Source organism: Lissotriton vulgaris, chromosome 1_2 (assembly GCF_964263255.1).
Source record: "Lissotriton vulgaris chromosome 1_2, aLisVul1.2, whole genome shotgun sequence".
Lineage (NCBI taxonomy): Eukaryota > Metazoa > Chordata > Amphibia > Caudata > Salamandridae > Lissotriton > Lissotriton vulgaris.
In genome coordinates this window covers 46,567,539-46,590,643 of record NC_141686.1, presented here as the reverse complement: position 1 = coordinate 46,590,643, position 23,105 = coordinate 46,567,539, and the positions used below count along the sequence as shown (strand labels likewise).

The following is a 23,105-nucleotide window of genomic DNA, read 5'->3' as shown; positions in this document are numbered from 1 at the left end:
TGTATGCTGGCTGACGGCTGCCGCCGGCAACACGTTGGTGCCATCAATGTATGGGGATCTGATCTCCAACAATCCTGAATTATCTCCAACTAGTGACTGGCCAACTAAAACCAATGGCTTTGTCAAATGTAGGTCTTGTAAGGCGTGCCAATACTGCACAAATAAGAAAAGTTACTGTACCGCTTTCAGCAGTAAAGAGATTAAAATCTCCAAACCCCTACACTGCAAGACGGAATACGCTATTTACGTCTTGGAATGTAGCTGTCCTCTAAGATATGTGGGCAGCACGAAATTGCCAGTCAGCAAGAGAGTGCTGCAACACATACGGGCGATCAAAAATTGTGATCCGACTTACCCTGTCGCGCGTCATTTTCGCGAGGTTCATAACAATAATTTAACCAACTGTTCATATTATGTCATTGACTCCATCCCCAAAACCAAAAAGGGAGGCAACAGAACAGGCAATGAGGAAATTGGAGACACGTTACATACTTAATTTTAACAGCAAAAATCCTGGAGGCCTCAATAACACGGAGGACCTACACACCTGTTTATGAGTCCCTAATACCCCGCTCAGATTTTAAACCGCAAATCCTTTTCTGCGCTTTGCCTTCTGACTATTAATTAGACATGCTTTTTGTTAACCTACATATGAATTTTTCACACTATTCGAATGTATATAATCAACTGAAATTATCTACTGAAGCTGCTTTTTCTCTATATTGATGATCATTTTCATATTTTAAATATTTTTAATAGTCTTACACTTTATGCACTTCAAATCACAGGTCATGGGGTCTTTTTTGTTTAATTACATGACTAAAACTTAAATGGTTATCATGGTTATCATCTAGAATGAAATTAGCGTTTGAAATAATGCATTATGCGGGTATTATATAATACATGAAATGTTCTTTATCAGTCAAATTCACGGAATGTTTATAGGATCCATGTATCAATTTTATTGATCTGATATATTTAAAGTTACCTTTACCAATGGAGATTTTATATATTTATTAAGATTTAAATCTATTTTTTGTATTGTAAATAGAATTTATCTGAACTATTTGATCATTTTCAAAAGCGCTATATTGCTATTTCATATGTTTCAATAGCAAAGACCAACATACAGATACCAAAGTTTTTTGTTCATGTCTATTATTCACCTTAATCACGTAAGTAAATTCTTTATTGTTTGATTTAAAATCTTACAATTTTTCCAATACAAAAACATTCAATAAATACAATAGAATAAAAGCAATTATATCATAAAAAATTTCTTTAAAAAATATTTATAAAAGCATTTTTTCTAATTTATTCTCCCAGTTTTGTAGATGCTATCTTTAGGAACTTTACAAAGGCAGCGTTCATGACTATATAATTCGAATGTAGACAGACTTTCAATGCCTGTCTACATGTCCTTGTTCCACGCATATTAAAGGGAGGTTTAAGTATTGCGCATCTTTCATTGCGGAGTCCAGGACAGATACATAAGAGGTGGACAATATTCTCTTCTCCACCTTTACAAAGTCTACACAATGTGCTGCTGTTGGTTTTTTTCCACGGCGGGGCGTGACTAAGGCATGGTAAAATCCCAAATCTTGCTCTCACCAGACATGGTTTACTTTTTTCAGACCAAGGTATTTCCAAGTATTCCTGTACTTTCTTTTTTTCGTATCCATTTATTACTGACTACGAATGTTTTCTTTTTGCCAGCGTATCTTTGTCTTTTACAAGCGATAGGTGGTTTGTTGTTCGGTTTACTATTTTTTTAAAGGATCCATTGTTTATCATATTGTTCCAGATTGGCGTTAGCGCAAACTCTTCTAATGCATCTTTGAGATATTTCCATGCAACTGATCTCGTGTTCTTATTTATTTCTTGCCAAAGTAGCTGAGATATATAGTTATCGTGGTCATTTTTTATCCTATGCCACATTTTAATAAATTGGCCTTTTCTTGCATAAACTTGATTGTTTAACCCGAACTCCAGTCTAATTTGAGCTGGTGAAGCATTATTTGGGAGATAGAAGAGAGTTTTATATGTTTTGGAAAGGACCTTGTTTGTCAAATCTGCATCCCTCCCCATTAATGCCTCACTGCCATATGTTATTGTTGGGAGCAATTTAGCCCCTATAATTTTCAAAAGCGGATGATAGGTCAGATTTCCGAGTGATTTCTGTGCTATCTTGAATGCTGCAGTTAAGGAGTTAGCTCTCCTTTGTATGTCCAGTTTTTGTAGTTGATAGTTTCCTTTCTGGTCAAATAGTACACCCAAGTACTTGTACACTTCTATTTGTTCTAGTTGGGTATTTTCCATATACCATTTATTATTTTGTCTCAGTTTTGTGTTCCTAGTGACAACCATGATTTTTGTTTTGGTTTCATTTATTACCATTCCATTTTCCTGAGCATACAGAACCGTTCTGTTTATTAAGCGCCGAAGTCCGATTTTAGTATGGCTTAGAAGGATGCCGTCATCTGCATACATGAGGTTAGATATCAGTTTATCCCCTAACTTCGGCGGATGTGCATTAAGTTCATCAAGGTTCCCTGATAGATCTCATAGGAATAGATTAAAAAGGAGGGGGGCCAACACACATCCCTGCTTTAGCCCTTCTGTTGCTGGAATCTCCTTTGTTAATGATAGACCGTCCCCCATCCTTACTCTTACCCAGGTTTTACTGCGTAACAATTGAATCAGTCTTAATAGTTCAATTGGAATGTCTTTTTCAATAAGTTTTTTCCACAATAGATTCCTTTGCACTCAGTCAAAAGCAGATTTAAAATCTACAAAGCACAGATACAAGGGCTGTTTTACTCGGAGTGATTTTTCAATTATTAGTGATAACGCCATAATATTTGTCATTGTTCCAAGCCCCTTAATAAAACCTGTTTGATTTAATGCCAACATCCTGTTTTATGTTACCCATTCATTTAATTTAATTAGTAGAACTCCTGCAAACAGCTTGGCATCTGTATCTTGTAGAGTGATAAGTCTGTAGTTCTCCGCAAGTGCCCAATTGCCTTTCTTGAATATGGGGGAAATTAGAGATCCTCGCCAGGACTCAGCGATGTTGCCTGTCTCTAACTTCTTTGAATACTTTTTCCAAATAGCTCGACCAAAAGTCCGGGTTTTCTTTATAAAGGGCAAATGGTATCCCATTGGGGCCTGATGCCCCATCTTTCTGCTTCCTTATTAGTTTTACTAATTAATCTTTTGAGATTATGAATTGTTCTTGCATCTCATCACTTATTGTAGAGCTCTCTTGTATGTTTGCAATGATTTTTGTCGCTCCCTTACTGTTTAGATGTTTTCAAGAAAAGTAGCCCATTCTTGCTCAGTTAAAGTTGATGAAACTACCAATTTGTTCGGCCGTACTAATTTGTTTATAATTTTCCAAAATTCTCTTGCGTTTGCTAGTTTGCTTGCATGAAATAATTTAGACCACATTTCTTGTTTAGCTTGGTATTTCTCATTCCGTATTAGCTTCTTCAGGGATTGATTTAATGTTTTTAGATTGTTGAAGATTTCATCAGTTACTGTGGTTTTTATTTGTCTTCTTATTCTGTTTCGGTCTCTTTCGTCCTTTCCTTCTTTCCATTTTACATTCCTTTTGTTGGGGTTAACCTGGGTTTGGGGTTTCACTATTTTCTAAGTGAATTCCACTCACTGTTCAACTGCGGTTTCTGTCGTATTTTCAGTAAAGCAGCGGTTTATAATGTCCAACTTTTTAAATCATACTATCCTTATTCAGATTAGTCCAAATTAGTTTTTTTTATAATTTATTGTTCCAGTATACCCCAGGACTGTATGGTACAGTTGGTTAATATTGTGTCTAATGTTAGTAGTTATTATCTGCTGGCAATGGTCACTATCTCCAACTTTAACTATTCTATAACAGTTTATGTTTTGAAATATGTTGAGTGAAACCATTGTATAATCGATCCTAGTACTTGCATTATGTGCAATATACGTGCAAAATGGTGCAGTTTTATAATTGGTCCAGAATCAAACTAGCGTTTTCATGTGATCAAGCCACTGTGGTGGTGAAACGCGTAATGGCCGACGAGAAATAAACTAACGTTTTGGCACTGAAATTGGGTCCGTATCTGCTTACTGAGGAGACGAGAGGTGGTGTGTGGCAGCTATCCTTGATATATATAGATAAATAGATCTATATATATCAAGATACATGGATGTTGAGCCAAGAGAAGGACATCAGTACTTATCTATATATCCTTACTTTGGTAATATGATAGTAGTCGATATCCTAAACTCAACTATTAAACTCATGCTCATCAATGCACACTCTGTAATCATCCATACTTCTGACATTACTGACACCATCACAGAACACAACCTAAATACATTCTTCATCTCAAACATGGATCGTAACAATATCTACACATGCTAAATTTTCAACCATTGGCAGGGTACAGCATTCAACACAAACCACACCCAAGTCAAGTAGAGGGTCTAGCCATCATCCACAAGTCCTGCCAGAATTTGAGCTTCTCACCTACCACCTCTCATTTTGAGCACATAGAATAGCGTCTTTCACTCTGATCCACAGATTTCTCCGTATTCAACAAGAACTTTACAGAAGAAACCTTAGACCTCATCAGCTGCGCCTCCATTCAGCACACAGTTGCCAAATTCCTCAGAGTGTACCTTCCTGCTTATACCAGCAAAAAGACAATGGAGGAATCCCTAGTCCTACTTCTCGATGTCATCTAGACATTGAGTAGCACATCAACTAAGCCATCTGTGTCATCTTTACCTCATTGAGTAGCACATTACCTAAAGCACCAGTTACATCCTTGACCTCATCCTGATGGCATCACCTCAAACTATGCAAGAATTGTGTTACGAGGTTGGATATGTTCATGGGACAAGGTAGGTTTTGGTTGAGTTGTCACCTATGTCTCTGTAGAATGGTAGAATGAATATATCACGGTACTGTAGCAATTATTCAGATGGGTGTTCTTGAACCATAGAAAAGCAGAATGGCTGTGTAGAAGATTAAGCATTGGGAAAGGGTAGTCATGGGTTATTGAAGTGTTACCAAATAGGAAGTACTTACTTACGTTTGAGACTACATAGGAGCTGCGCAATGAACAACCAAGTGAGAATGATTTTGTTTTGAGGCAGGAGAGTGCCGTTTCCTCAAGGTCTTTGAGAACTAGGTAAATTTATGTGGGTCTTTTGGGAATTTGCAAGACTAAGAAGAGTAATTGAGGTTTGTTTGTTGGGTGTTGCCATGTGTGTTGAAAAACTAGAGAGGTAATGTGTGCTATGTCTAAGTCAGCGAGGTCTTAGAGGACAATCTACTATGGTTTCCTTTAGCATAGCCCAACTTGCTCGATTGAAATATAGATTAACCTGATGGTATAAATAACACTGTGGATTTGCTAGTGCTAACTGACTACTTTAATAAGAGGCCAAAGGTATTATTAGTGGAGAACATTAATACTTGTATATTTCTTGACAATTCGTTTTTAGAAGTGAGTGGATGGTAAAAGGACTAGTGGGTGACAACAGCATTCAGTCTACTGTAAAATATAGATTGTAATGGCCTGCTAGACTGACTTAATATATTTTATAAGGAATGATTCATTTAGTCCGGACAGGGAGGAGTAGGAAGGGTGAAGTCAGGAACACGGATTGCATCATGCAATGAATAGTCAGACACCCCCCCGCCCCCATTCAGGGAGATGGGAGGAGAAAAGTGTAATGGAAATGGCAGTGGCCACTGGGTCTTAACCATGAGGTTTGAGGTAGTCTGTCACTGGTGTCATGACGCCTGTCCTACTGTGGTTCTGTAAACTGAGCCAAGTACAACATCTTCCAAACTTGACTTATGGTAGTGAGGGTGAGCAGTCCCGAGCTTTTAATGGAAATCGGGTACTAAATACTACATATTTCAATAAACATATACAGGTCTGTGACAGTGGATGCTATCTGATATAGGTATTCTATCCATCTCACCTCCTCTGCTACTGCTTAGATGATATCCCTGGGTTTTAGGGTCCCTTCCATCCAAATGTAAGGCCAATCAGGAGCAGCCTGAATCAGGTTGGTTACCCACATTTAAAACATGCACTCCATTTTCAGCTTACCACTTCAAGTTATGAGAGTTCACAGGTCCTTTCAACTGCCACCACACACCCAGAACACTCTCCTGAGCACTCAAAAGAGCTGTGGGGAAATGGAGAGTTCTAACTAGAGTTTGTCAGAGCCAGGCACAAGCCAAATTTAACATGTCTGCCCAGCCTTGCCTATAGAGGTTGTGGTGCTGTGTTCTGTATGAATGTGGCATCAGTAATCCTAATGGTGCGGCTGCACCATAGCAGGTGCAGTCTGTTTGTTGAGCAGTCAACAGTCCTGAAGGGTTGTAGTTCTGACCAACCCAAAAGGAAAGTGCACTTCAATGGGGTCCTCAGCAATAGACCGATGCAGCCCGGACTGTCCCTTCTGTGATCACACAATTGCAGCTTTAACCAAGTTCTTAGTCTCTCAGTGTTGCGGTTTCCCACCAGAAACTGAAGTGAGTTGAGACTTGGGACACAGGCAGAAGTGTCCCTTGTGCATTCCTGGGTGCCCCACTGCCACCAGGGACACACTGGCCCTTACTCTTCCCCGGACAGTTGCTCTTCCTGCAGGGTTAGGCAGGCTCCTTACTTCTTCACCCCACGTATAGAACGGGAAGCATTTACAAAAAACTCCGAGCATGCAAAGTGAACAAAAAGACAGGACTGTTATAAGACTCTGTCTGATGCTGGCAAGTAGTCTGAGAGTGGGTCTGTGGGCATAGGAGTGAAAACTTGGCAGAAGTGGTTGGGGGAAATGAGTGCGGTCTGTGAAGGATGGCAGAAAGGGTTTGATTAACTCAGGTGACTGAAGTCAGGAAAATTGTTAATGGCTATGAAAAGGGGCAAAGGGCTAGGCAATCTGCAAAGTGGAGCTCACGATCATAAGAAGGCACCCATGCTTAGAATAGGGGGTGAAGGAGGTTCCAGATAGCCCAAAGAGGGATTCTGTGTGGACTTCCCCGCCCCCCATCTTTGCACTGACATTCCTTGTGCATACATGTACAGTGGGTATGCAGCAAGTGTGTAGTAGTAAGACTTATTGTGTGGTGAATGTCTAAGTGCATGGACCAGTGGGATGCATTTTGAACAGTGTGATGGAGAGCAGATACAGCTTCCCTACACAGTGGGTGTGTATTGAATCAATGCCTGTGGATGGAGGGTGGAGACCCAGAACTGAAGTGAGGGAGATTGGAGAAAAAGGTACCCAAAGAAATTCTGTGACTCCTTTTTAGTAAAGACTACTCAGTTCTGTAGGTCATAAGAATAGAGGTAACAAAATGTTTATTTAGTGTCATATTTCTTACAATATTAGTAAAGTCACTGAATAAAAATTGTGAGTTTCTTTTCTTCTTTATGTTTGATGCCTATATTTCTCTCAAGTTTACTGGGAACATCCATTCATATTCTAATGACATTCACTTCAATCATAGTCCCATTCCTTTGCTTGTGGCTTCTCGATGGAATACTGCCTCTGATGGGCCAACAGAGTAGGGCTCGTTGAAGGAAGGACTTTATACAATCTACCCTATTTTGAGTAATACGTGGCTTTAAGGGATAGAAAAAAAATAATGCCCCCCTCTTTGAGAGTTTATGAAGAACAATGTTTTTGAAAAGTTTGCTGGCCGACCATTTATGGATGACAGTACTGGCCTTCAAATGTTTTGTGCATAGACTGGTACTGCTATGACTACAGGCCAGCGGACAGCTCTAGATTTGGCAGGCAGATGTCCCTCAGGATGGAGGAGACGTTGCCCTCTGCCATACTAAATCAGTAAACTCAGTCCTGAAAACTCTAAATCAAGCCCTTCGCTTTTCTTCTACCTTCTGTCATGAGATTGAAATGAAGCCTCTCAATTATACGGTGTTCACTACATAAGGGGCAATATGCAATTATTTCTATTTTCATAAATTCACTCTAAATATTAAATGGCTTTATCTCACTTGGGTTAAAATATTCTCTGTACTGTTTGCTTTCAGGTGTTTTATAGACCGGTTTGTTTAATTGAACTGCACAAGAATTAATTTCAGAATGCACTTATGGTATCTGAACACCTTTATGTGCAGCAAATGAAACCTTTTGGTAATCCTAAAGCTGTCCCTGGTACATTCCCATGGCTTCGTGAGTAAGACCGAATACATAACTTTAACAGAGTTAGCAGATTTCACTAGTCTTGCAAAGGTTCGACTCATCTTCATCAATAGTCACCTCTGCGGTAAGCGAGAAGGAGTATTTGTGGGGCACGGGACAGCTCCATAAAGGGCCTCCTAAATAGCAAGGTCTTGGTCCATGGTGTAATGGAGTGGCATTCTGAGTCATGTCTGTTAAAATAACTTTCAAACATTCAAACATTTAGGACCTATACGTTAGCACCTGCATCTAAGTCGGTAAAAGCAAAATCACAAGTTTGTGACTATAAAAGTGCTTATCATTCCGAGTAAAACCCTTTTTTGAGTTGGTCAATGTTTCAAGTTGTAAAAGTACTTTTGCAATTTTTTCCGAATTATAAATTGGAGGATTACTGAAAGGGGTTTCCGCCGTCTGCTTTCCAATTCATAAAGGAATTCGATCGTTCGTACCTGCAGAACAAGTTACTTACCTTCTGTAACAATATATCTGTAAGAAACATAAGTTAGTTATAGATTCCTTACCTTAGAATTACCTCCAGGCGTCAGACTGGATCCGCAAAGTTTTTCGTCAGCAGTACCCCTGTGCGTCAGAAGGTGGTGTTGGTCGACTCCGTGTTAGTCTTCGGCATCATGGTCGCCGGAACGACGTTGCGGTAGCTATATAGACGCTGCCCTCGTGCACGGACATCAGTTCTGTACACGACTTTCCACGCCAGAAGCGCAGAGCCATGCAAGACACTGACCACTAGTGAACAAAACTAGGGCCCTGAAAGGAAGTCCTTAACCCTAGAAGTCAGTTCGCAGAACGGGGCTGATGGGTGGGGTGGTAAGGAATCTATAACTAACCAATGTTTCTTACAGATATATTGTTATCAAAGGTAAGTGACTTGTTCATCTGAAAGAAACAGTTATAGATTACTTACCTTAGAATAGATACTCCAGCAATACCAACCCCAGAGGTGGGTCTGCGAACCAAGTTCACACCGGAAAGTGGTGGAAAACAGAATGGCCAAAGCTGCAGTCTCTCCGGACTTGACTTTCCAGGCAGTAGTGTTTGGTGAATGTGTCAGCGATGCCCACATAGCTGCCTGAAAGATGTCATTTAGAGAGTCTCCTCATCCCAAAGCAGTAGTAGCTGCCGTCGTTCTAGTGGAATGGGCGCGCAGCCCCACTGGAGGCTCCTTCTTAGCCAAAGAATAGCAGGCTTTGATGCACAGAACGACCCACCTGGAGATGGTCCGTTTGTGCACAGCCCAACCTTTCTTAGCGCCCACGTAACCAACAAAGAGCTTGTTGTCCACCCGGAATTGTTAGGTGCGATCCAAGTAGAAGGAAAGCACACGTTTTGGATCCAGACGGTGGAGCCTCTGCTCCGCTTTCGAAGGATGCGGAGGTGGAAAGAAGGTAGGTAAAGTGATGATTAGGCCAATGTGGAAAGAAGTAACCACCTTGGGAAGAAAGAAAGGTCTAGTTCTATGGATGACCTTATTCGGATGGGCAGCCAGAAAGGGAGGCTTGGAAGAAAGAGCTTGTAGCTCACTCACCCTGCGTGCAGAGGTGATGGTCAACAGAAAGGCAGTTTTCAGAGTGAAGTCTGAGAGGACGGTTATCTTGCGGCTCAAAGGGAGTGGGCATAAGATAGGTAAGAACGAAGCTCAAGTCCCACTGAGGCATTACAAAGGGAACAGGAGGAAAAAGATGAGTAATGCCCTCAAGGAATCTACTACAACAGGGGACTTGAAAAAAGAAGGCTGATCAGGAAGCCTAAGGAAGGCTGAAATGGCCGTTAAGAGTGCCCAGAGCAGAGCCCTTCTGGGCCAAAGAAATGAGGAACAAAAGAACCTCAGAAAGAGGGGTGGAAAGGGGATCCACAGCCCTTGCTGTGCACCATGCCACAAATGTGTTCCATCTGCAGGCTTATACCGTCTTAGTGGAGGGGCGCCTGGCTGCAAAGATAACATCGCAGACTTCGGGAGGCAGGTCAAATGACGTTAACTGCTGCCTCTCACTCTCCACGCAAGGAGTTGGAGGCTAGACAGGTTCGGGTGGAGGACAGTCCCCTGCTGCTGCGACAGAAGAGGCAGTCGGATCGGAGGATCGATGGCCATGTTGAGCAGCTCGGGATACCAGACTCTTCGTGCCCAATCCGGAACCACAAGAATGACTTGGGCCCAGTAGTGCTTGATCTTCTTCAGCACTCTGGGCAGAAGTGGTATAGGCGGCAAGGCCTATAGAAGACTGCACCTCCACTTGCGACAAAGAAACGTCACCTGACGTGTGCCTCCTTCGAAATTCAAACAAGCAGAATTTCTGACATTACGTGTTCTCTTCAGTGGGAAATACATCTAACCAAGGATCTCCCCACTGTGACTTTGCGCCACCTCCGAGTGAAGATGACATTCGTGATCCACCATGAACCTGCGGCTGAATTTGTCCGCCCTGGCGTTCAGAGAACCTGCTAGATGTTGAACCACCAGAGATATGCCCTGATGTTCCAGTCATGTCCAGAGATGGAGAGGCTCTTGACATGGGGTCAATGACCCCTCCCAGCCCTGTTTGTTGCAGTACTATTGGCATTGGTGTTGTCTGTGAATACCTGCACTACTCTTTCCCGGACAGAGTGAAGGAATGCTTTGAGTGCAAGAAGAATTGCCCGAAGCTCCAGAAGGTTGATATGGAGCCCGGACTCCGCAGGAGACCCAGTTCTCTTATCTCCACCTCCCTCATGTGGCCGCCCCATCCCAGAAGTGATGCATTGATCATCACTGTGAACTCTGGTTGAGGCAGGGAGAGGGATCAGTTGTCAACCCAATCCTGGTTAGTGAGCCATCACTGCAGTTGGCGTGCAGTGCCCTCCAAGATCTGGACACAATCGGACAGGTTCCCCTGAGGCTGTGCCCCCGGGAACTTCAGGTCCCACTGCAGAGCCCACATATGCCATCTGGCATGGTCAACCAGCAGGATGCAAGAGGCCATTAGGCCCAGTAGCCCGAGGGTCATCCTGACCGAAACCCAGGATAGAGGATGAAAGATCGGAATTATAACCTGAATATCCCAGACTCGCTGTTTGGGAGGATAGACCCAAAACTGTTTTGTGTCCAGAACCGCTCAGCTGAAAAGGAGCTTTTGAGAGGGAGACTGGTGTGACTTCGGCACGTTGATGGAGAACCCCAGCGAATGCAGAAGGTCGGCCGTAGTCTGGAGGTGGGAGACAACTGCCTGGGGCGAGCCCGCCTTCAACAACCAGTCGTCGAGATAGGGGAAGACAGGAACCCCTGTTCTACTCAGATGAGCTGCGACCACCGCTATCACTTTCGTGAACACCCGAGGGGTGCTGGAAAGGCCAAAGGGAGCATGGTAAACTGAAAATGTTCATGGCCTACCGTGAACCGCAGGTAACGCCGGTGGGCCGGCAAGACAGGGATGTGAAAATGAGCGTCCTGCAAGTCCGACTCTACCATCCAGTCTCCAGGATCGAGGGCAGATAGGACCTGCACCAGAGTCAACCTTTTGAACTTCTCCTTCTGGAGGAAGCGATTGACGTTCCAGAGATCCAAGATATGACGCAGGCCCTTGTCTTTCTTGGGCACCAGAAAGTAGTGGGAATAGCAACCACAACCTACTTCTAGGGCAGGAACTCGTTTGATTGCTCCCTTGGCCAAGAGAGCAGTACCTTCCTGTTGGAGAAGGAACAGATAATCCCCCGACATTCGATGGTACTGAGGTGGCATGGCTGGAGGGGTAGTCTCGATGGGGAGGGAGTAGCCCCTTCGGACTATCTGCAAAACCCACCTGTCCGACATGATGGTACTCCAGTGGGGGAGATCATGGTGAATCCTGCTACCCACTGGCATGTGATGGGCCTGAAAGGTCAGACTAGGAGGGTTTGGAGGCAGCTACAGAGGGGGTAGTGGTGGACTGGCACACCGGATGGGCCCCAGAACCATGGCGGCGGTTCCCATGTCCCCGGCCACGGTGGTGTGGAATAGCTTGCGCCGGCCTGTGGCCCTGGAAGGAACGTGGTGCGGCACCCCTTCCCTAGCCACGAAAGGCAGACAGTGCAGGGCATGTGGTGGAGAGGCCCAAGGACTTGGCCGTAGACCGAGAGTCCTTGAAGCGCTCTAGCGCACTGTCTGCTTTGTTGCCGAAGAGGCGACGGCCATCAAAGGGCATGTCCATCAGGGTGTTCTGGGAATCCCCAGAAAAGTAAGTCAACCTCAGCCAGGCATAGCAGCAAAGGGCTACCGACGTTGAAATTGTCCTACCCAGCAAGTCGGCGGTATCCAGTCCACAGCGGATGGTAAACTTCGCTGCGTCTCTCCCCTCTGCAACTGCACGGGAGAGTATGACCCGGGCCTCCTCCAGGCACTGGGGCAGAACTTAGGAATAACAGCCAAACAGACATGCAGTGTTTACCGACTGCAGTCCTAAGCTGGAGGAAGAAAACCTCTTCTTCCCAAGTTGGTCCAGCTTTTTGGATTCCCTATCAGGTGGAGCGTTAGGGAATGTACCTTTGGATGTCGAGGTTTGGAACACCAAGCTCTCAGTGGTGGGGTGTTGGGAGAGGAGAGTGGAGTTGCCCGGGCCGAGGTGGTGGCGTCCGGAAATCATACTATTTACAGAAGCCTCTGTGTTGTGCCTTTATCAGGTGTCCTAAAGGATGTCGGTTAGGGCTTCATTGAATGGCAGCAGGGACTCTGAAGAGCTTGCTGCCGACTGAAGCACCTCTGTCAGGAGGTTAGTCCTGACTGCCACCGTAGGGAACTCGAGGTGGAGAGCCTCTGCTGCCCTACGCGCCACCACTGTGTAGGACGCTCAATCCTACGTAGCCACGGTAGGAGGAGACAACATGCCAAGGTCAAGGGCAGTATCCAGACCACTGGCATCCCCCAGTTCCTCTCTCCAGTCTGGATCATATTCCAACTGGTTGGTGAAAGGGTCTCCAGACCCCTCCCAGTCTTCCTCACCCTCCTCTGGCTGCCAATCTGGCTGGCCAGGGTGGAACACGGGCACAAATGTACCCATCGGCACTGGATATGGCATTGATCAATGATGGTCCGGCTCCTTGTCCACATCAGGCGGAAGCTGGGGTCGATGCCGGCTGTGGGTCCAGCCTGCGCCAGCTACAGACTTGGTGCCGGTGGAATCTGCGCAGGTCTTAAGAGGCCGACCGGCACCAATCCGGATCCTGGCCTCGATCCAAGGATGCTCTAGGTCTTCGACGCCGGTGACTTTGGCCTCGGAAGAGGAGTGATGATGGCTCCGCAATCAGTCTCTTGACTTCGCACGCGACCAGGACCTCAAGCGACGCAGAGCAGACTGCAGGGCTCGAGTAGCTTTCGGGACCACTCCCGCAAAGACTTCGGGGCCATGGTTTTCAGCAGTCGAAGCACAACTTGGGGTAATGGTCACGCTCCTGGCAGTAGAGGCACATGCGGTGCGGATCTATCACCAACATCAGTCAGTTACAGTAACCGCAGACCTTGAAGCTGGGCATCCCTTGTGCACCTGGAGTCGATAGACAAAAAACGTACTTGACCAACGTCTAGAAAAAGTCGGTCAAAAAGTGACTGGAGGTACCACTCTTTCCGGATCTGAGCTTGCTGGTGTGGAACAAAAGAACTGACGTCCATGCACGAGGGCGGCATCTATGTAGCTACAACTATGTCATTCGGTGAGCAAGATGACAAACGTGGAGTCGAACAATGCCACCTTCCGACGCGTAGGGGCACTGCTGACAAAAACTTTCCGAATCCAGTCTGAAGTCTCGGCGTAATTCTAAGGTAAGGAATCTATAACTAACGGATTCTTTCAGATATTATTATTGCAAAAAAATTGATAAGTAGATGACCCCAGAGTAGGGGTGGGAACCAGTTCGCAAAGGGGAAGGGATCTCCTTAGGTACCTTTCCCTTTAGAAATCATGTTGGCCGGTTTGGTGGTGGTGGTGTGGGGGGGTTGAGAAGGGGAGCGTTTTCAAAAACCTCTGTGATTACAGCCAATTAGAGCGTCGCAAATAGTTAAGCAAGTCATTCTACTACCCCTCCATTTCAATATTTTATGAACTGAACGAACAGTAAATAGGTCTGTTTGCAAAACACTATACCATTCACGAAAAAAGTGTGTATGGAATTAGAAATCACTTTTGCAAATAAAATACTACATCTGGACCCTAACTTTAATAAGGAGATGGCTGTGAATGGTGTTCATCCTTTGTTTGCAGTTCTACCTGGTGTAAGTACCTGCTGAAAATGGCATAAGACATAAAACTAAATCTAAGCGGTTTAGACATCAGCAGTGTGATATTGAAGTCCCTCTATGTGCTACAGGCCAAGTTGTGCACATTACATTTAGCAAGCCACTAGGCGAAGGACATTTCTTTTCGAGTTATTTGAAAGGTCACCAGCAATACAATATATCACTCATGCTGTTTAGCCTGCTGCAGGGTAAATATTGACATTTCATTTCTACTAGCCAGGCTAACCAGCAGCCACACATTATTAGGTTTAATTGCAATTTGCAGGTTTTTTTTTTTTTTAATTAGCATGGCTGCTGACCTAATTGTACATGCCTGTTTTGCCAGCAGCTGGCCACATAGTACAAACCCCCTTCTATTTTAGCTAGTGGCCAGGTAAGTGAATTTTCCTCGTTTTTTGTACGGCTGCGGGTTAAACAGTGTAGAGACTATTTGGTCAGTGGCCAAGGAAATAGTGACGGTTTTCTGCTATTTTAAGCAGAATCTAGTTATTTATTTTTGCCTGCAATTCGAGTGTTTTCTACATTGTCAAACTCTTAGTGGCATTGTAATATTGTAGCTGTGTAAAACTTAAATCCTTGGCTAAGTGCATATTTATTCTAGTCTTCACAAATAAGAAAAATTCACAGAGCCACTGAAGGTTAGCCATTTAAAGAAAAGAAAATCAGTAATAAAACATTCAGTAATATTTTTGAGGAAATTGCTTGCAATAGAAAAAGTAAAAGAAACGTTACCACTGCACCAGCATGCCAAGATCATACCTATTGGCTTTGCCAATGCTTGTTTTTATTAGCCATTACTTTGTGGCATTTTCCAAAGCACGGATGGCTGAAGTCAAGTCTTATCAATTGTTTCTAAAAGCTGCTACACTATCATGGGGTTAACTCAGAGGAGCCCCTGCGGTAACCCTTGTAAAAAAAAGTGTTTCCACTTTCTGGCTCAAACACATCAGATCTGTACCTCACCTACAGTAGTCAAGTGCAATGCATTTGGCAAATTTGGAGCTAGAGTTTCAGTATTCGAATAATATTCTCCACTCACCTTCGGCTTTGCTGCCCCATCCAGTCACTACGCACATAGTTGAGGGTGCTACAACCATGTTTCTGTTGGGCAGACAGATCTCTCGAACATAGTTATTGTACACCAATGGCTCTTTTAATTGTATCAGCGCAATGTCATAATCAAAGTTTTTCCCATCAAATTCTTCATGAAGGAAATATGCAAGCGCGTGCCTCACCTGCAGAAAGATAAAGTTCACAATGACATATTAAAAGACATTTCTTAATGCACATTGGTTTCCCATCCAAGTTTTGCTCAAAGAAAGGCATTCTGAAACCTAAGTGGTGAGAGTCATCCATCTGTGGTAAGAGCCATGACTTTGTGAACAAGCATTTACGCATCGGAGCCGGATTGGTGGTGTCACTGAGCATTTCTCCAGGAGGCTGATTTTGGTCTTAGTGCAGAGGCTGGCCCTTGGGATTCATCATGAGATGCCCATCGTGCCCCCACCAGCCAGGTGTGGCCCTGCCGCTAAGCTGTGAAACACTCCTTACCACTGGTAGCGCACCTTGTACCAGCCCCGCACACTGCATACGCCTTGTGCTCGTAGATCTGCCGCAGCTGTCCTATACAGGTCAAGCACCAGACAGCAGGGCTGAAGACAGAGCCTGCAGTGATGTGGATCACAGAAGGTCAGTGCTCCAAAACTACCTACAAATATATTGTTCAAAAGCACAGTGACCATCAAAATGTCAGTGGCTAACAACTGCACCTCTTCTTTTACTTGGGCCAGGACACCAAACGTCTCAAGATATACCAACTATATACATATGAACTCTGCTTCAACCGTCATGCGTCACTCGAGAAGCCCCTGCAAGCATCTGTTCATTATAACAGCTTGCATGCTGCATCAGAGATTATAAGACTTAGTTTCCATGGAATTGCAGTCGCGGATGACAACCCACGGGGTGGGGACAGAAGGTTTTCATTGAGAAAGCAAATGTAAAAATTTTTTTTTAATGTAGTGCTTATATAGCGCACGTATCACCCCCGAAGGGGTCTCAAGGCGTATACACATACTGCTGTGGAACCCTTCCTGGCCTTTCCCTGTGAAGTGCCCACTCCTGGGCACCCCGAAGGTGAAGCCAGGCATCCTAGCGCTGTTGGGGCCGTTGTGGAGATTACGCAAGCTATTGCCCAGAGTTGCAGAGTGGGACCCATGCTTAGAATAGGCACTGAGGCGAGAATTATCAGGTCCGCGGAAATTGTGCCCAAGATCCGCCAAGGCGGGAATTGAACCCTGGTTCGGGCCAGACCTCTGCATCAGGGTCTGCCGCTCTAACCATTGAGCCACTCTTCTCCAGCTTGAAACAAAGTGGTTGATAAAACTTAGATAAGTAGACCTAGCAATCAATGTGGAAAGGGAGTTGCATGTCTTTTTATGGGATTGATATTACACATTATTACAGTGTCTGTTTGAGCTCGGAGAAGAAGTGTGGTGCAGCGGCCAGGGCAGCTGACAGCACAGGGTTCCCGGTTTGATTCCCGGCTCCGACAGCAGCTCAGCTCAACACCATGTGACTCTGGGCAATAGCTCACTTAATTTCCACAATGGCCCCCAGGGCCTTGAGACCCGTAGGGGTGAGTAGTTTGCGCTTTACAAATACGGATTTTCATTTTATTTTTATTTACGCTGACGACACCAAACTCATCCTCTCCCTATCCAACGAGCCCAACACCGCCAGACAACTTTCTAGAAGGCATGGAAGCCATCACCAAATGGATGAAAAACAGCTGCCCACAACTAATCAACAAAAAAAACAGAAGTACTCATCATGGGCCAAAACCCCAACGCCTGGAGCGACACCTGGTGGCCCCCAGCCTTCGGAAACCCGCCAACCCCCACGGACCACGCGCAAAATCTGGGAATCATCCTGGACTCAGAGCTCAAAATGGACAGCCAAATCAACTCAGTCTTGTCTTCCTGCTTCCACACTCTCCGCCTCCTTCGCAAGACCTGCAAATGTATCCCCCTCGAACGCCGAAAGACCGTCACTCATGCCCTGCTCACCAGCAGACACTACTATGGCAACACACTGTTAGACCTGACATCATTGGCTTGAGTCTCTCCTCCATTTTTTCTGTTTGCCTCTACTGTTTTACGATGTTTTGCTGGTATATGCTTTGGGCGCCGTGTCACTGCTGATCAGTGCCATAGCGCAAGTGCTCCCGATGTTAAATTGATGTATCTATTGTATCCATGTTTGGCCTAATTTGGTTTACTGTCAGTCCCTAGTCTAGTGCACCAGGAGTGCCGGGGCTTGTAAATACAAATGCCGCTCGTGGGCTTGCAGCAAGTGTTGTGCCACCCACAGGAGCGGCCTCGTAAAAGAATGTCTACGGGTCGGTCATTGCGAGACCCACGTGCAGTCTTGTACTGTCACGCAGGCTGCGCAGGTATACCTACTTGCCAGCCCCTCCAACCTTCCCTTGACTTCATGTTAGTCACCCCTATAGTAAGCCCATGGGCAGGGTGCATTGTACGTCTAAGGTAGGACACACCTGACCAAGTTGGCATGTCCTGATAGTGAAGTACCGCCATCTTCGGGCTTCACTATAGCGAGGTAGCCTGCTCTCCGTTGGATAGAATGGGCCGCCGGGAACGTTAACACTATGATCCTAGCTGGCTCGGGGAGCATGGTGCAATGTCGAGTTTGGTATCCCTGAACTCGGGGTTTAATTACGCATCCGTTGGTGTGGATGGTTTTTGGACTCTGGGTTCGAAAATAGTACTTTTAGAAAGTGTCTATTTTCTTGTCTAATCATATCTGGTTTCTGCTGGTCTTGCGTGTGTGTGACAGGAGCTGGGTGGCTCCACAGGTCTGGATGAGTCAGTGTGGGATGAGTGGGACATTTGAGTTGAGAGTAGGGGGAGAGTAGTTGTTGATAGCCTGCCTTGCCTGATACAATGCCGGCTCCACATCCTGCTACGAGACTGATGGCTCTGTGCCTGCCATGGACGATCCTAGCCCCACCTCCTGCCAGGAGGGCGATAGCTCTGCTCCTGCCAGTATCAATGCTGGCTCCACCTCCTGCTGGGCGTCTGAGGACCCAGCCCTGCTCAATGAATAGGCCAGGTGCTACTGCCTAGCTCCACCCACCACAGACCCAGGATGTTGGGAAATCCCCGGCATAGACAAAGGGATCAAAGACGAAAAGGGATATAAGAGAAGGACCCCTGAACTAGGAAATCCGATCACTTCTGACAAGGAACCCTGTAACCAAGGACAAGAGGCCTGCTGATCTAAGGACTGCCTACCCCTTCTGCCAGTGTGCTGTTGTTGGGGGAATCCTGCAGTGCTTCTTTATTTTTGCCAAGGAACCAGGAGAGAGGAACTGTGTGTGTACTCTCACGCTTGCTAAGAAAATCTCCAAGGACTGGAAGAGTGCCAGTCTCCTGCTGAAGTCACAGGGCTAAAGGACTTCATCTGCTAAGGTGCTATTTGCTGGAAGTGTGAATCCAGCGCCTCTGAGAGAACCAGCAATCACGACGACCGGACGCCGGGCCCGACCGACGCCAGCAGCAACGCCAGGGAGTGGGAGTACGGCTCTAGCTCCAGAGGACCTCGTGTCTGCACCGTTGCTGATCGCATCAACCGTGTGCCCACCGACGCCGTGAGCGCTGCTCACTCTGTGCAACCGCATCATCGACGACGCCTGCTGAGGCCTGCTTGACACCGAAGGCGCGACGCCGGATCGTTCGACGCCGCTGATCATCGCGTGCTTCATTTTCCAAGGTACTGTGTTGTTAGGGGTCCGTGTGACTCCGGGCTAGACGTAGCGCTCCTCGCGGTCGACGCCGAACCCTTGGATTAACTTTGCCTGCACGTCGTGTAGCCCCCGTGTGGGTTACCCTGTTGCTAAGAACTGTATTGCCAAGAAGAAGATTGCTTGATACCAAAGACTTTTTGTGCTGAAGAAGAAACTACCTTTGAACTACCCCTTTTTCCTTCCCAGAGTATTTATTCCGATTGTGTACAGTTTTGTCGTTATTTGGTCTTGTGCTAAGCCTTATATAAAAATACTTATTTTTATAATACTACTGTGTCGTGTCCATTTGTAGTGTATTCACTGTATTACTGTATGTGGTCATAATTGCTTAACACACAGCCTCTGAGATAAGCCTGTTCTGCTCTGCCAAGCTACCAAGGGGGTGAGCAGGGGTTATCGAAGGGTGTGATCCCCTTGCCCTGACTAGAAAAGGAGTGTCCCTATTTGTCAGAAGTGCATACCTCTGCCAACTAGAGACAGCCGGTTCTAACACACACTATGCTAGAATAAACAAAAACCTCCCTTCAAGCTACAGAACATCCAGAGCGCCGCCGCAAAACTAGTCCTCAACCTGCCAAAACACTGCCACATCTCCCAGCACCTGCGCACACTACACTGGCTCCCCGTCGAGGTGAGAATCACTTTCAAGATACTCACCCATGCACACAAGGCCCTCCATGGCACCAGACCAGCATACCTGAACAGCCAACTCAAATGCCACGCACCCCAAAGGACTCTACAATCAGCCCAGCTCTCCTACGCTGTGGTCCCCAGCACCAGAAAGACCAGATAGATAGGCTGCTCCCTCTCCTTTCTTGTGGCCAAGGAATGGAACGCCCTTCCGCTCCATCTCAGACAGACAACATCGCTCCCCATCTTCGCAAGAAACCTAAAGACATGGCTCTTTGACAGACCCCTCCTTGATGGAATGGAACCTGCACCCCCTAGCGCCTTGAGACCCTTACGGGTGAGCGGTCGCGCTTCAACAAACCCTTGATTGATTGATTGTTCGGAATCACAAGTGAAACTCTTCAACATGAAATTGGGTTAAGGATAAATTTCACTTTGGTGTCTATCGAAAAACAAATCTTTTCTTTTTCTTTCATTTTCTCTTATGGTGAAAACTTTGGGTCAACAGCTTTATAAACTTTCCTTTTCTTCATGGAAGTATATTTAGTACTTTTTTCTCATCAGTAGATCATTATCTTTATGCCATTCACTCTTTGAAATGAATGGAAAGTTGTTATGTGAAACTAATGTTTTTATCTTACCAACATTCTGTATGAAAAAGGACAACATGTATTATATTTATATCCCAGCCTTGGAAAAGTCTATAATAGATGAAACACGTGTTGGCTGATTTATGCTGGAAGCTTTAAAGAATAAACCAACAGTTGAATAAGAATTGAAGGATTTTTGTCTTTGACTTCCTTCTCGAGATGAGAGATCATGGACGTTCAAATTATTTTTCTAAAAATTATATTTTGATTAATTGTGTTCGTTTAGTTGACTAATCCATTACTTGATGGGTAATTGCACTTATCTAGGAGCGTGCTGAACAAGGTTCTATCATACACTAGCATCTTTTCTTCAAACATCCCTCGTCCCCTTGGAATTGCCATGCCCTTCAAGGCTGCAGTACTTGCGCCTGTCAGCAACATTTTAAAAACATTTGGCATTGGCAAAGCTCATACTGGCAGGAGAGGTGTGGAAAGGAAAAGTGAGGAAGTGGAGAGTAACGAAACAAGAGACAGTCTGACACCGAGGTGTGGGAGAGAAAACATTTAAAGCAGCATGACTGGTGGTAGGAAAACAGAGGGGAGCACGTTAAAGCACACTCAAACTTAGAGTGCTAACTAACTAAAAGCAAAAGGAATAAAGACAAAAAAAGCAAGCATTGGTAATGCATTGGTTTCGCCTATGTAATGAACAAAGAGCTGTTTTCATCAATCATCATCGGGAAGAAGGAAAGAGCTCCCAGACAGATAACACGGGAGTGGAGAGGATGTGGTGCAGTGGTCAGAACTGCTGACTCGAGAGCTGGTGATCCCAGTTCGAGTCTCAGTGGTGCCGGCAATATCCTGGGATTTTGTGCAAATCACCTAAGCTCTCCAGGTGATAGATTGCTCAATAAATATGCTGCAACAGTAATAGGCATAACTTTATGAAAACAGTGTTCCACCAAACCAGATGTCAACAGTATTTTGGCGGCAGGAAACTGATACGAGAAGCATTGGGAAATGCAGGAAAATATGTCACAGCCAATAGAAATGGAGGAAAGGTAAGTCGCACGCACAGGAACCAATGAGAAGCCAGTAAAGAGATGAAGTGGGATGTAAGTCCCTTTTAAGTTTATATTCAAAAGAAAAGATCTCAAGCACAGTGCAAGCACTATACAGGCGAAACCTAAAAAGGAGGAAAGACATCTAATTATGAGAAACGACTGACCCAAAGCACACTTATGTAGTATTGCATGCAGTACTGGCTGCGACCAACTGCTGAGGCTTTATGCAATAGGTGGCATAGTTTATTAAAGTGAAAGCAAAAAAAATGGTACCGTATATTTTAATTCACAAGAATGTGCTGTTCATACTTTTATACAACATGATTTAGCATGCAAATTAGTTTCATATAGGAAAAGGTTTATTGAACAGCAGTAAGCATAAAAGTATATTTGCATCATAGAAGAAAATAACAAAAGCATTCTACTGTAATGTTTTATTTTTACATTTCTGGTATCGTGGAATTTCCTCTTTGAAGCACAGAGATTTCGATAAAATCATTGTTAAAATGAGGTAGTTGAATATAGCATTGGCATGGTTTGATTCTGGGACTGTAAAACAGAAGGAATAAAAGGATCTACTCTAATTGGGTGGGGGGGGGGGGGCTCAGAATGTCAGGCACCGAGCTAATTATCTGGAATACATGTACTGGTGATTGGTCAACTTATTTTTACATTCCTTCTCAGAACAATGAGGTCATGGACCGCTTTTATTTGTAATGGACATATGGAGCATACAAAAAGGCATGAAGCTGCATAACTTCCAAGTGGTCATAATCTGACAAATAATTTCCCAGATTTTTTAATAATCCCTTCTATTGAAGGTGATGATGGAGAATAGAACAGGCAGTTTTCAAACCATGCATGTAGCTACTGTAACCGTTTCTCACAGCAAATCAAACACCACTTGCATTTTAACATTTTTAAGAAGCCAAACAGCATCTGCCACCTTTCTGAGCACAGACCCACAGCTCCTTGTCAACAGGGCCGGACTGGGAACCACAATCGGCCGCCCCCCTCCCCACTCAGGGGGGTAGAGGGGGGAGGGGGGTTGGAGGTGCCAGCAAGCTCTTTGCCGGGGCCGCTTTTCGGCCGATTTTGGTTCTGGGCCGATTTTGCCGTTTTGCTGCAAAAACGGCCCTGTAACAAAAACGCCCCCCAGGGGCCCAAAACCGGCCCCCACCCGTGCGGCGCACCAGGGGATTTCCCAGTGCCAGCTATGGCCAGTCCGGCCCTTCTTGTCAAAGCTTTAAACTCCGAGAATCAGTGCAAGTTGGCGCTGTGTGTCTGCTGTCCAAGAAGCTGTGTCAGGGGAAGGAGCTGTGCATCTGTGCTAACTGCCACGGAGAGAGCTAGACACCGTATAGAGTATTTATCTCTGCTTGTGCCCTAGAAAGGATTGCTCGGGCACAGACTCATCTAATAAGAATACGTAACAGTAATTGGCTCCTTGCCAGGGTACAGACACAGCTCTTACCTCTCACAATAGTAAGTGAGAGGAAGGCATTGTGTGTCTA

The 23,105-nt window shown here is 45.1% G+C and overlaps 1 protein-coding gene across 1 annotated transcript in view; it reads right to left on the bottom strand.

Moving 5' to 3' along the window:
- OVCH1 (ovochymase 1) overlaps positions 1 to 23,105 on the bottom strand; it is an 852,055-nt gene that overhangs the window by 354,698 nt on the left and 474,252 nt on the right. Inside the window, exon 18 of the mRNA XM_086952799.1 lies at positions 15,519 to 15,714. Within this exon, the coding sequence (XP_086808925.1) occupies positions 15,519 to 15,714 (196 nt within the window). The remainder of the gene's footprint in view (positions 1 to 15,518; positions 15,715 to 23,105) is intronic.